Raw genomic sequence first — 15790 nt, forward strand, 5'->3', positions numbered from 1 at the left:
CATTTAGGTTCTGATAAAAGCTTTTTATGACTTTTTCTTCGTGTTGATTAACAGCTCTCCGATACTCCTCTTTTCTGTTATCTACTTTCCATTTATAGGTCAACATGTATGGCTTTTTCCTGTAAATTGACAATGCTTTGTTTAATCTATTCAATGCATTTTTCCTTTTGGGCGTCAACGGTTCCTTGGACGATTTTAATGCTTTTGACGCTGATATTTTCATTATTTTCGTTAGTTTGTCATAACTCTGGTCTAAATCTAATCCTTCATCATGCTGGAACTTCATAAGCTCATCGTGGTACTTTTTCCTTACCACGTCATATTTAAGAGCATTCGCATCTAAGATTTTATGATCTCGATTTGTTCTTTTCTTAACTGTTGTATCTTTCAATTTTACATCCATCAACATAAGAAGATGATCAGTACTTATCGTAGTCCAAAATCCTTGAATAAATCTTATTCTTACATCGCTACAAAGAGCTTTGACAACATGGTCAATTTGACTTCTCCTGTTACCACTCTTCCAAGTAACCTCTGTGTTACTTCCAATTTTTGAAGATAAGTTTTGAAGATTGTGTAGTTGTAAAAATAGCTTAAATTCCTCGCCATTTTCATTGCATTGGTCGAATCCTAGCTTTCTGCCCACATGTTTATAATCTCCTTCTTCTAACACCTCCAGTCCGATTTGAGCATTCCAGTCTCCTAAAATAATTAGTTTCCTTTTTATATGTTCTTTGTCGATTTCTTTACTCAACGTCGAGAAAAAGTTGGATGCTTTTTTATTTGGACCATGAACATTCACTAGAATAAGCTTTGTTTTCTTGTTGATTTTAACAGCAGTCGATATGGTAGCGCTTCCAATGTTCCTAATTTCTCCTAGTTCTATACCCGTACCTTTTCTGAGCAGAAACGCTAGCCCTCTAGCTTTGTTGTTTGTGTCCCTCTTTACAAACCATTTATAGTTCTTTGTCTCAACTATACTACCTAAAACATTAACCTCTTGCAATGCTGCTATATCAATGTTTTGCTCCACCAACAAATCGTTTATTTCTTCTCGTTTTTCTGTCTTCATGCAACCTCTCACATTCAGTGTGGCAATTCTAATGAATTTAAAGTTGTTCTCATCTTTTCCTACATTTTGATTTTGCATACAATGAGAAGTTTTTTCTAAATTCCTTTCCATATCGCCTATGCTCTTGTCCTTTTCCATTCGAATACGACTGTCACTTCTATCAGTTTCTTCCCCTACAACAAATTTTTCGGTTTGCTCTTGATTATCAGTATGCTTATGTCCTTCCATTCCTACATATTTTCCGTCCAAAATCTCTACCACACTATCATAATGATTTTTAACGTTATTGTCACCACAATACCAAACTCGCACAACATTATTATTGCCTATGTCATCATTTTCTATTCTTATAACTGGTTCATCCTCCTGATAGATTTCTACCGATGTGTTATGCATTTTGCCAAAGACTTAAATCTTAAATTACACAAAACTCCATTTTGAATATATTTTTTAAATTTCCGCCATAAAAGTTTGAAAAGAAACAGATGTTAGGGACAAACTTTCATGATGGAGAAAATTTCAATACAAAATTGTTGTAAGAACAATTCTTGGTCGATTTTTAAAAATTTGTTTTTTTTTTGCCGAAATAAATTTGTTTTGCTGATAAAATAAGTATTTAAAAAATCCCAATTTTAGCGTTACGGGATGAATGGACGCTGCCTGATGATATTCATAATGGCTCAGAATGATTCCAAGATTCCTATTTTATCATCAAAACGTATTTATTTGGAAAAAAATGAAATTCTGAAAATCGACCCAAAATTGTTCTTTAAAAAAATTTTTACTATTTTTTTTCAATTATGAAGCTTTGTTTCAAACATCTGTCTTCTACCAAGATGTTATGGTGAAATAAAAATAATAGTTAGAATGAGGTTTTCATGTCACTTTATATTTAAGTGTTATTTTTGTGTTTTCAATTATAAAAATATAACTTTTTTTTTCAGTGTATATATTATTGTTGTAGCCCAACAACTTCTCCATAAAACACTTTTCTTCGAAATTAATCGTTTTGAAAATAGAATTTTTCAAATAAACTACATGCAAAACCTCATTGGCCCTTTTCAAATGTTATTTTAGTCAAAATAATCGATTTGACCATGGAATTCTCTTACCATTCTGAAAACATGTGCAAATTTGCTGCAAATCGAATATGGTCGAGTTCTGTGACCGACTGATTTGAAATGGACTTAGTCACATTGAGGAATCCCAGAAGAATCCTCTAATGGAATTCTTATTCTTTGCGGAATCTGGATGAAACATCATACATTTTGAGCTGTTCAATAATGGTACCATCATCCGGAGTCAAATTGATCACTGGGGCGAATTTGATCAGTTTAGGGATTAATTAATTATTTTTTAATTAAGTTTAAGTTTAAGTTTAAAAAATCGAGCTGATTTTATGCAATGTTGCATGTTATATCATAAAAAACTGGATAATGAAGTACTGATTTTTACGACATTAAATTGAAATTAACTGAATTTCTAAGGAGAGTCTAACAAAAAGTTGTAAAAATAGTTTTGAGTTCGATTCGATATCTTTTTCCACAGGACATTTAGCATACATATGTCAATGTTTGGTACCATGGCACTAGACTTCTACAAGCAAATGAATGTCTAGAAAACTATATGTCTTAGCTTTGAATTGCAAATTTTCATACTAACTGACCTAATATTGGTTGTTTTTGTAGTGTTTTAGTAAAATAAATTTTGAGTGTAATCAAACAATTATATTCATGCCAAACCATGTTCATTTGACTGCTACAAGCAAGTTAATGCTAAAAAAAGCTACATGTCGTTACATTAAATTTTGTTTTATAGACAAGGATGCTAAAAATATGCATTTCTTGTAGTTTTTCTTACGCAAAACAAATTTGGAGTGTAATCAAAATTTTACTTATTTTACTCAAACACGTTAACACGATTTATACAACATTTATAACATTATTAATTTTGCTAAAAGTACATGTCCTTGCTTGGAATTTTAATTTCTTGCAAACGGATAGAATGAATAGTGTTTTTTGTAGTATTTTAAGTATTTTTGCAAATAAAGTCATGCCGTAAAACTAACATGTAATTGCTTTGAATTTTGATATACAGACAAGAAAGCTTAGAAAATACGTTATTGTAGCTTACTTAAAGCTTAATTTTGAGGGTTATCAAAACTTTATGTTTCTACTCAGACATGTTCACTTGACTTCTACAAAAAAAAAAAAAATATTATGCGAAAACTACATGACCTAGAGCTAGCTCTTTAGATTGTAATGTACATGCAAACATGTAAAGTGTGGTCGAAAATTTGTATATCAGCCCCAAATGTTCATTTAACTTCTATAAGAAAATTCATGCTAAGAAAACTTAAACTTTGATTTAAAGACGAACAAGCTCAGAAAATGCATTTAAATTTTGTTTTCTAGGTAAAAATAAATAAATAAAACGATAATCGATAATTTAAAAAATAATTTTAAGTTTACCGTAATAAGGTGATGCTTTATAACAAGGATCAAAACATGCGTAACTCACTATTACTGAATTCGAATAACTTAAATGGTTATTTTTGTCTCCATTCAACACAATATATGTATTATCCTTATATTACGGCGAATATGTATAATATTAAACTGGATCAGCACTTAATAACGGTAAAATATTGATGTAGATATGTAAAACGGTATTTAATAAGTCGAAAAACATGTTACTATTGAATATTTTGAGAAAAAATCGCTTTGGGGGGCAAAAATGTCAGTTATTCCCCTACAATACTTCGGAAACTACTACTGGTGCCATATTTTGGTTTATTACTATGATTCTGTTGATGATGTTTACATTTGTATAAATTTCACTCCAACAATTTCTCTTTACCAAATAGGTGGCACACTTTCCCCATTAGGTATACATTTTTACCAAACTGGATTTCGTTTGTAAAACTAAATACTTTTTTCGTTCAAATGCCACCATAACTTACACATTTGAATAGTTTCACGATGCACAGTACGTTAGAAAAATCTGTTAATAATTTACCTTTCACCATGCTATTTAGAAACAACGAAATCTTATAGAAATCTTCTCAAATTTGGTTGTCTTTGCACAAGTCGATGTAAGTACGTGAAAAATAGAGCAACTTTCATCATATTTTGAACATTGTATTATGAACTATAAGGGAACATATTGTTAAGCTCAAAGAGAAAATATATATTGCAGTTTTTATAAAAAGCAGGGGTGGCACACTTGCCCCAAAGTCCGCTAGGACGGTTCGTTTTTGCATAGCCGAGGAAGCTTTGTTTTCGTTTTAGCGCGTTTTTTTGTCGCAGTCTTTTTCTGCTTTCGCGCGTCTCGCTGGACAGTGCGTAGTGAAGCCCAAGCAAGCTTGTTCGTTATTCGCTTAGCCGGAATGTTTTAGGCGTGCTGGTGACGGAATTGAAGGGATTCGGAGCTCCCCTGTCCACGATGGACCAGTTGGTGAGCTCGTTTCATGCTTCTATTTCCAATGAGTGAAAAATATTTGCACAATCTTTATCGCGAAAACGGCATGAATGTTAAATATATGTATTTATTCATAGCTTTACTTCTGTTTGTAATCACAAAAAAAAACTTGAATTGTTCGAGACAAGAATTGTAGACATTTAAGGACGTTGCTGGCTTCGTTATTGACTTAATAATATTTGAAATTCTCGAAATCGTACACTGAAGATGATATGGTACTCCCAAGCTCCATCTTCTGTTTCCTTGTGCAATTAAGAATATTTTGGTCAATCACGGAGAAGCAACAACGAATTGTACAGTCATCAATGCTCATGCTTTTGCTCAACTTGCAAGAACCTTTTGTATATTAATCTATTATCTATTTCAAAAATTCGAACATCAACATCAATCTTGAATAGTGTTCGGTTCCATTGCACCAAAACTGAAAATCGCTACAAAAACGACAGAGATATGCATGCTAGGGGGTTCAAAAAATCGTTTTTTGCTCCACACTACTCGTTCGCTTCTAGATCAAATTCTGAGCATTTTCCTAGATTCAAAAATTACTAAATATTCTAAATATGATTGATTGTACCAGTATCAGCGTTGCTATAACAAGAGCATGTTGGCAAACACTATGACTATAGATTTTTTCGGAGTTTCGGCTTTCAGTCTTATAAATTGCGTTGACTAATTTTGAATCATCGCCAACATTTAGGTCCGGCTGATGGTCCAATAGCCAGCCTGATACATAAATCAGTTCAGCCAGTTGATGAAATGATTCACCGGTAGACAGTGTTTTAGTACCAACTAGGGATTTCCCAAACCTACCAAGAACGGATGGCCCAATATTGTAGCAGACGGTGTGACCATTGCAAACCCGACAGTTTATTATTTTTCAATAAAGTTTTAACTTGTTGATTTATGTATCGATCCCTGAAGATAGTCCAATAGCCGGACCGAAACGTCGGCGATGGTTCAAAATTAGTTAACACAATTAATAAGACTGAAAGCCGAAACTCCGCAAAAATCTACCACCTATCCAGTTGAAACATACTACTATAACTAAATGATCTCAAATTTTGGGAAGACTTGATCCAGGAACTTGATCTGGAACTTAATGAGTGGTGTGGAGCAAAAACGATTTTTGAACCTCTCTAATACATGGTCATAATTGCACTTCCGTTTTTTCAAGGGGTTGGGTGTACAGGAGTTAAACGCTTCCGGCAAAACGCGATAGCTTCCAATTTTTTTATTTGAAAGGAAACCTTGATTCCCCTTATGGAGTTCATTATGTCCTGCTTAAATCTACCAAATTCGAAAACACTGACCTCGATTTGCGAAATCCTTTGTTGTCTAACTGGATCTAAGATCCTGAACTGAAAGCTGCTTCGATTTGTTGCTCGTAAAATTCGTCTGAAGCTTTGAATTGATTACTCATTTCGATGTAAATTTCAATATTAAGAAAAAAAAAAACGCCTTTTGATCAATTTTGTCACGTTTAGCGATTTAGCGACAGTTTTAAATTCCACTTTTTTAAAGGAAGTTGTGAATCTAGCGATTCACCCTTTCTTTTGTTTGTGGCAGTGAAATATTCTAAAGAAATTCTATTAATCGCTAACGAAACTTAACGCCAACGGATTCAACGTAGAAAGTTTCAAAATATTTTTCAGCAGAAAGAATTTGTGAACCCACAGTTCAAGAGTACGATGTGCACTTGTTAATAATTTCATACCTGATGAATGCTTGTGGCAACATGTTGCGGCCATGTTCCTTAGAAATTGAGAACCACTTCGGCCTATGCTAATGATGGCTCATGATGATGATGTTGCCACCAAATTGACCCGAATGTTTGAGATCTGTGCCCAGTTTTAGGGGAGGTCCCAAGGAGGAGGTTTCGGTACTGGTGCTAATGCTACTTGTTTTGCCCGAGCGTGTATTATTGATGATACACAGTCAGTGTCTGAACTCGCTCATCGTTGGTTCGCTCACTCTGTTGTGCTACAATGAAGTACAATTCGTAACGGGACCTCTCGCGGTCTTGATGGTGCTGCGGATTCTTGGTTCGACGGCGCTGAAGGTTGTGTTCCAATAAATTATTTCGTTATTCTTCTGTGCTGAGTCGCACGGCTGTTCGGGAAGAATTCGCTAAGGTCACGGAATGGCGCTGGGAGGGTGGTGGATTCGCGAGGGAACCTTAGAACAAATACGAATGCATCGGACAAGGGTTAATAATGTTCTTTTCTTCGTCCGATGGCGGACAAGGTTGCGGTTCGAATGCAAAAGGCTTTCTTCTCCGCGCACAACGGGCCACATTTCATGAGAAGAATGCAACTTTTTGCATCCGAGTGAGATGCCTTTTGCCGAGAACAACAAGATGATGGTGATGATGATCATGGTGATGGTTGATCGTTCACATGCGATAAACGGACAAGAACCAATGTGCTTCGTTTTGATACACTATTTAACCCGTAGATGCCCAGGACTAGCTTATTTAGCTTTAAATGCTATAAGTTAGTGATTAGTCCAGTTGACTAAGTGCATTCCGTCTAAATTTATTACTATCCATAATACATTGAAGTTTCGACCTAAGAGTTATGCTAAAGCCTTCAAAATACTTGTAGAAAAAACTACGGAATATCGAGTAAAGAAGTGTTGAAAACGTTACTCGCTAGATAGTCTAGGCCACCCAAACTACTTAGTTTTAACATTTTTAGCAAAAGAAGATCGTCCTGGGGCTTCACGGGTTAACCGATTCTCGAAGAAATCACCCATTCCGGGCAATGATTGTTTCGGAGGAGTCGAGGCTAGTTAAAAATGCTGCTTACCTGGAACTTGACAATTGCAACCTCCAAAGCCATCATTACAATGGCAAAGGCCTTCTAGGCACACTCCGTTCGAGCACGCCGTGCCATCTTTATCACAATCATCTGAAATCGAGAACGGTTTGATAGAGGGTGAGACGAAGAAATAAGGAAGTGATTAGCGTTTGCTGTGTTCTCCCAGAGGGGGAGGCAATTGAGCCGAAGCTCAAGCCCTCAAGAGGATACTTACTTGTACATTTTAACTTATTTCTAAGCTCATCGGAGCCCATGTAGCAATCCGATGTGCCATCACACAGTTTGGACAGCTCGTACAGCTGCAGATAGTCTGTGGATTCGTTGACCTGGCACCCGAAGTAGCCATCCTCGAGGTTCAGAAAAAACACCTCGTGCTTCAGTCCGAATATGCCGACGTTCTTCCGGGACGCCGAGTACTGGGCACTCGTCTGCAAAAATATGAGAGAAGAAATTTGGGGCGGGAATTAGTCGCAATGTTGTTGGTTGGATGGGGGTTGAGGTGCAATCAAACTTTGCGAGATGATGCCATTAAAACGTCATTAGTCTTGTGTCTTCTATCTGGGGGCATCGGAGTTGATTGAAGTGCGAAACGTTTTATTAGATTGTGATTATTTGTGACCGCAGGAGGAAGAAAATATTGTGAAAGGTTAACGTTTTTATAATTTATTGCGTATTGCTTGTGGGTTGTGAGAAAAGGGGTGGTGTTTAAGCAAAAATATTTATTTGCCAGTGTTAATTCAGTTTTCTCATCAATATACACTTTTTCATCTAGCAACAAACTTCTAAATGGAGTTTCTAATTATTGTTTCTTTCCGAAAAACAATAAATATTGAATTATCATCAAATGATCGGTGATGAGAGTAAAGTAGTTAGTGACAGGTCATTTGGATAAACGGTTTAAAACCCAGCTCAATGATGCACTGAAATTTGTGAGTACTTATGTAATATTATGAAATAATTGAAATCTGAAATGAATCAGTTTTAGTTTAAGCTGATCAACAAAAAAAGCGAATTTTGGTCTGCTCTAATAAATAGTGTCGCAATTTAATCACTCTCAGTGCTCCAACAAAGAGAATTGGATCTGATTTCAATAAGTATTTTGAGGTTTCGGGCACAAGCATTTCATACTTTTATTTTATAGAACATGTAAAGTTCGTGTATACGATATATTTCGTCATAATGCTGTTTTTAAAGACATTTTACATCTTTTTTGTAGTCTTTACATAAACTGAAAATCGGTCGATAAATGTTTGGGTTGCTCATATATAATACTATATATGATACTTACATACCCAACAGTGGTTTTAAAAGAAGAGTTAAAAATTACAGGGTCTACGAAAATTAAAAAAAGGACTGTTCATTTTATGAAGTTGACACTTTGTTTATGCTTTATCTATTTTATTTATTGATAAAATCGTAATCGATTTTTTGTGTATCGTTCAACTATGATTCTACAATGCTGTAAAAATATAAGATCTAAGAAAATGGTTGAAGAGCTTAATAGTTTTTCCAAAAACTCCTAAGAAAAGCTATTCGTCAAAGTTTAACATTATTTTTCGCAAAACAAAAATCCTATTTTTTGTTATTGAATTGTATGTTTGTATCCTTGACTATTCTACTGAGGGTATAGATTTAAAAAAATCAACTATATTCCACCATTCTCTGACATTAGGTAACTTTAGTGATATACTCATTAATGGCCAAATTTACTGATACACCATCCTTCCACTTCCAGCAAAAGAGAAAAGTAAGAAGCGTGTTCAAAACTAGTTTGAATTACTACGGGAACTATATTTGTATAAACGAGAACTAAATCGTGAGTTTAAACCACAGTCTTAAGTATAAATTTTACTGTTTATGGTAGTTTTACTAAAAAGTCTCATACTTTTAAAATCATGTACGCATATTTATCGATCTACAGCTAATTGTTAACAGTTTTCTCCGAACTGTTCAATTGGTAATCTCATATAATAATAACATATTATGAACATATTATGAAAATAATATGTGGAAAATAAAATCGATTTTATTACAGCAGTCTTGCCAATTTTGATGATGGTCAATGTACTTTGATAGGTTTTCTAAGAATAAGGCAATTGTGTTTCTATTGTGCTTCATATGTGACGTGGGGAATTAATAAGTAACTCTATGAAGGCGTAAGTTATTTTTCATATTAATACTATATTAGCACTTCCGTCAGGACGTACTTTCAATTAAAAACATCTACTCATATCAATTCCCTTCAAATTTAAAACATTTTTCTCTAATATATGAAATGATTTTATTATATCTTGTTACTCCAAAAATAACTTGATTTTTTTCCATCCTGCTTCTGATTGATTATGCTTTTGAAAAACAAGCCTGTTTTGAAAATAAAAAATATAGATTTTCGATTTTTCCAGCCAAAATCTAACAATGGAACAAAATTGTTCCATATTCGTGTGAAATTTCATTATTTTGGAGAATTTTTATTATCACAAAATTGTACAATACTAGTCAAACGATGTGGGGGCCCAGATAGCCGTAGCGGTAAACGCGCAGCTATTCAGCAAGACCAAGCTGTGGGTCGTGGGTTCGAATCCCACCGGTCGAGGATCTTTTCGGTTTGGAAATTTTCTCGACTTCCCAGGGCATAGAGTATCCTCGTGCCTGCCACACGATATACACATGCAAAAATGGTCATTGGCACAGTAAGCTCTCAGTGAATAACTGTGGAAGTGCTCATAAAAACACTAAGCTGAGAAGCAGGCTCTGTCCCAGTGGGGACGTAACGCCAGAAAGAAGAAGAAGAAGTCAAACGATGTGCAAAAAACCGATTGAAATTTCAATGATAAATTAAAAAGATACAGCATGCACATTATGAAATAATAGATGCACTTTATAAAATGAACAGTCCTAATACCTCTTGATACCATAGCTGCTTTCAAACATCAAATTGATGAAGAAACTCAAAGCCTCATCTTGATGGGTGTGGTAGAAGAACTTATTTCGTTGAAATATTGTTTTCTTTCATAGACGCTGTTACCATTCTTAAAAGTTTGGCAATGTTTTGCTCACATATCAACCAATTCACATCTAATTATAAAAAAATAACTCTCATTTGCAAGATAACACGTGAAACTTCATTTCAGATTTATTTAAAACATTTTTAAAATATTGTTCAGACAAATTGATTATGAATTGGCAACGTATGACATTGTTGGATATACAGCTAGTGCTGGTTTTCTGTCTCCCAGTTAGGGACCATCATTAAATGACGTAGCATTTTTGGGGGAGGGGAAAGTCTACGATTCTGTGAAAACTATATATATGGTTCGGGAAAATAGGTTACGATAGAAGAAGGGGTGTCAAAAAATGGTCAAAATCCTAAGTCATTTATGGAAGCTTTAATCAGCAAAATCAGCAAAATATTTGGAAAGATTCAAGTCAATTCTTATTAAATTTTCACAAAAAAAAACTTTTTAAATATATGAAAAGTTTATATTTTTAAATATATTTCTTGTAATGGTTGTAAAAAATCTGACTTTTAATTTTGTTAATGTTAATTTTAACAAAAAAATAAACCGTCAAATCTCTGGAGACTCTAAAATAAGAAAATGAAGATTTTGGAATGAAATTCTGAAAATCTTGGAAGCCAAAAAAAGGACAGCCTCAAGGCTCAAGAATCCATTATTCATTCATAAGCAATCTTCAAAAATGAAAAACCAGTTTTTTCGTCCAAATTTAAAGAAATCCTATGAAAATCTATCATTGCAATACAGATAAGAAGTGCTATGCAATGATAGATTTCCATGAACATTGCTTCAACTTTGAGCAAAAAAAAAAAAAACTGGTTTCTGGTCTTAAAAGAAGGAAAAAAAACATGGATGAATCCATTTGAAATATCAGTAAGCATTCTTCACCTTAAAAGACAAATGTTATTTCGGCATAACGACATTCGGCCTACCGGCATTCGGCCTAATGACTTGTTCCCGATAAAATTCGGGAAATAGCTGCATTTTATTATGAATTATTCGTACAACTTCGTGGGCTTCGTGACCGTGCGGTTAGCGGTGTCAGTCGTTTAAGCGTATTGTGCCACGAAGCGTGGGTTTGATTCCCGCTCCAGTCGGTGGAAACTTTTCGTCAAACGAAAAATTCATCACTGGGCTACTGTGTGTTCAGCGTTTGGCTGAAGACGGTTAAGTTGTCTTTTAATAAAGATGGTCAGACAATTAAGGCACTAAGCCACTTGGTGACTCAATAGCTCAGAAGGTTACAAGTTTTAAGTTCAAATTCCAACTGCCTAAGCAGCTTTCTCTGCGAACCCACAAGTTCATTCATCTTAGTTATATAAACCAAAAGTAATTTATTGCCGATTCTCTGGCAGATACAAAATTTAAAAAAAAACCACATGTCGAATTTTATCAAAAAATATTCTAAAGATTTTTCGGAGTGAGATAAACGATTTATCGCATAGATTGGAGAATTTTCTTGATAATTTGTTACCCCTAATGAGTATCCTCCGTTATTCATGTTAATTGTAAAATTGAATTGTTCGAGTTTGATCTTTAAGCTCGGCTTCAAAGACTATGAATTTAGTTAGGAACGGTGTTTGAATACAAAACCACTAAATATAAATATCAAATAAATCATAAGCATATTCTTCAAACTTTTAGGAATCAAAATACAATATAATGTCATGCGCTTTATATGCCAAAACTTGTGATAAACAAACAATTATTTACGCATTTTCAAATGAAAGTTTTATAAAATTCAAAAAAAAAACTGATTAATGCTCTATTGAAAATGTTTGAATCAATCAAGTACTTGCTAAAAAAACATAAATATTTATTTGAGCTAATGAATTTTTGCATGATTAGCACAGACTAGAATAAACTGACTATACGTGTCAATGAATGCTACTCCGTGATTGATCGGACCTTGTAATAATTGCTCTTCGATCCATATAAATAAAAGATTGATCTTTCCGCCAACGCCCAAAATGCACATATCAGTAGTGATGGGGAATGAATGTTAGTGGGTAATTATTGATGCATCTAGAGACCGAGAATACCTCTGCATCATTACCGCGGAAAGGGTGAGAGAGCGCTAAATTCTTGGAGTCACCTTGGGTCGGTGATGTGATCCATGGATAATACGAAAGAAAAAACGACGGACTTTTACTTTAAACTTGTTTTGCACTTTGACATGCGGTGAAAAGATATTGATAGAAGATTGAAAAAGTACGTCAAAATTCATAATGACGGACTATTCAAAGGTTATTTTTAGTAATGACGAAAATAAGATTTTTGTATATTAATTAGTTTATCAAACAGGAATAAAGGTTTATGTCGACATTTGTAGTGACGAACCATCATAAAACGGGCTCACCAGTTGGCAAACCATCTTTGAATAATCATGAATATCGCTAAGGGGCTGTCCATTAATTACGTAAGATTTTTTTTTTGATTTTTCAACGCCCATGGTAAGCCTTTGTATGGATAGCCTATACTTAAAAGAAGGAAATTATTCAGAAACACCTAAGACTCTAGCACACCATTGGTAACCCAGAGACCAGTCAACCATTGACGCGATGTGGGAAGCTCACAACTCCGTTTTGAATTAACGGAACGATTTTATCATTAGCACTAATAGGCAAAGATGACGTCCCGTCACATAAAAAAACTTCATCAAGTTAATTAGCTGATCAGTTATTGGGCCACAGTTCAACGTTGTAGCAACTTGTTTTTTGTACGTGATTCGGCCAAACGACCCGTTCAGCCAATTGGATTCGGCCAAATGGCGTTCAGCCAAACGGCATTCGGATAAACGTCATTCGGCCAAATGGTCGGACACCATTTTTGGAAAATGTTTAAAATGTTGTATCATTTTATAACCTACAAATGCCTGGTTCTAATTTAACGTGTGATACAAAAACTTGTACATTTTATATTTTTCTATAATCAACCCATTCCAGAAGAAGAGAGGTCTACATGCAAACTGCCACGAATACCAACGCACAATCAATCTTACATAAGGCGATTTCCTCAGAATGAAAACGTGTCGGGGTTTGTTTGATGTCATTTGAGCTTTCGGTTAACGTCAGTTCAATAAGGAAGTGAATGGTCGGCAGCAATTCTGTTTATATTTTGTTTCTTACAGAAAACCTAAGCAATGTTGTGACAGTTCTCACCGCAAACAAAGAAAATTTTGCCAACATTGAACTACTACGCAGACAATCGGATTGGACTAGAACCTGGTGGACTTGAAATAATTTCAAATCGATTTTTCCGTTGGCAACATGGAAAATAAAAATGTACCAAAAATTTAATATTTTCAAAGTATCGTATAAGCTCAAATTTTTATTATCGTCAAAAAAAATGGTACCCAAAAGCCATTTTAAGAAAAAATGAGAATGAATAGGGATGTTCAATAATGAAAATTAGAAAAATCAAAAACCAAAGATAGCTAAAAATGATATTTGGATTGAAAATATGTATTTAGGTATTAGAGAGTTATACCAACACATAGTAGTAGTTGTTCAAACGGTACGGCTCATAGAAAAATTTGAAATTTTTCATACAAAAAGCCTTACGGAGGGAGATAAGGGGTCGGAAATTTCCTATTTTAGTGTTACATAACAAATATACGCTGCCTTAGTACCTTTATAGCAGAGGTGCCACTTTTTAGGATCGTGGTTATTGATTTTATGGGAATGACGCGGCGCACCGTTATATTTTGGAGCCAAGAAGTATTACTGGAAACGAACAATTCAATGTGATGGTTATCTTTTTTCGAAGTTATCTTGAAAAACACAAACAAATATTATTTCAATGTCGTGTTTCAAGCAATATTGGAATATTTTGCAAAGATCGTTGTCAAGAATATGTTGCAAATAAATTATGGAATCTTGAGCTCAAAATTTAACGAGCAATATTAAAATTTTCGCATCCATTTAAGTATTTTTTTTTTTGGTTGGCATACTTCAAACTTTTTATTTTTTGTGAGACATTAATACTCATATTTATATAATTTCAAAGATGTACAACTTGAAGTGTAATTACGATCTGACAAAAATGCCCTGTTTTTGAAATTTGACATTTCCTTAACAATGAATAAGCTTTGAAGATCTAGAATATTGAATAATGAACATTCTGACGACTGTCAATGAATACTGTAATAAAACCGTCTTCTGCTATGGTGTCACCTAATATTAAAAACAATTTTGTTGGGCAGGTCTTGATTTTTTTTTTTGAACTGGTTATTAAAGTCCTGCAAAACTTTAATTTACACAACATAACAAAACACAAACGCTGCTGGGTGAACCGATTGATCTTCGTAAATCCCTTGATCTTGGATCTTTATTGTCGATCAGCGCTTCATCCCCTCACCAAATCAGGTTTGAGTTTGAGGTGTTGCAGAAGTATAGCCCACACATTTCATGAATCCTGCCCAAGTTGTCCTGAAAAGCCCAGAATTTTGTGCGAACCTACAAAATATCATCTTCAAGCTACGAAACGGATCAGGATAGTGCACATCCACAGAAAATACCGTCAAAAATACATGTGTCCACACTATACGGAGCACGTCATTTGCTTGTGCCCTATCCACGAGGAACCCGGATATTTTTATGAAATCTATGACGATCCTTGTTGAGTTCTTATGAGTTATCCTGTTAATTTTTCACAAAAAATAAAATTACTAACAAACTCTCGCTAAAATTCAGAGTTTGAAAACTTTTCAGCAAAAGATTACTACAAAAGAGTCAATCTCCCATGAAGTTTCCATGATGGGTAGAAAGTATGCAAATACATCTTATTGCAGTATAGAAATCTTTCCTTTCCGTGACATGTTTAGGCTTTTACAAGAGCCTTTTATAGATATTCACATAAATCCCGATTTATGATCATCCGCTCGGAACGCAAGCTTTAAAGCGCATTCGGATATTTCACCGTAATTGCGTTAACCTTTCTAGGGGCTAACAAGACTGGAGAGCGCCCGCAGATTAGATCGGATTGATGCTGTGCAACTTTGTACCGACTCGTAAGCCTAACTACGTCTTACAGTAAAGCAGCGCACATAGAACAAGCCCCTCTCCCGGCTGGAAGCATCGAACGGGATCGTAATCAAATTAAGCTGGCACCGTCGGAGGGTGTTTAATGGAGGGAGAGATCGTTTTATGTGCTTTAATGAGTTAAAGTGTGTTTGGCTAATCGCGCAAGAAACTTCCTTTTCGGTTCTTGTTCATTTTGCCATTTCCCGATACCCGAGCTTGATCAGCCTAATATCGTGCCTTCAGGAAGAACTATTTGCCGGAATTTTAATTGGACGAACTACACACGGGCAGCTAATGAGATGCTTCCACGTTGATGACCGGCCCGACACAGAAATGCTTTCATGGGAGTTTTTGCAAATTCTAAGTTAGGGGACGGACCTG

At 34.8% G+C, this 15790-nt stretch overlaps 2 protein-coding genes across 2 annotated transcripts in view; one reads left to right on the plus strand and one right to left on the minus strand.

The window, feature by feature from the left end:
- The window catches only part of LOC5576949 (acyl-CoA synthetase family member 4 homolog), a 388950-nt gene that overhangs the window by 192234 nt on the left and 180926 nt on the right, over nucleotides 1-15790 (plus strand). The window lies entirely within an intron of this gene.
- The window catches only part of LOC110676534 (fibrillin-1-like), a 227311-nt gene that overhangs the window by 18209 nt on the left and 193312 nt on the right, over nucleotides 1-15790 (minus strand). Inside the window, exons 3-4 of the mRNA XM_021844805.1 lie at nucleotides 7586-7799; nucleotides 7360-7461 (exon numbers count right to left, since the gene is read on the minus strand). Coding sequence (XP_021700497.1) covers nucleotides 7360-7461; nucleotides 7586-7799 — 316 coding nt within the window. The remainder of the gene's footprint in view (nucleotides 1-7359; nucleotides 7462-7585; nucleotides 7800-15790) is intronic.

Source organism: Aedes aegypti, chromosome 2 (assembly GCF_002204515.2).
Source record: "Aedes aegypti strain LVP_AGWG chromosome 2, AaegL5.0 Primary Assembly, whole genome shotgun sequence".
Taxonomy (NCBI): domain Eukaryota; kingdom Metazoa; phylum Arthropoda; class Insecta; order Diptera; family Culicidae; genus Aedes; species Aedes aegypti.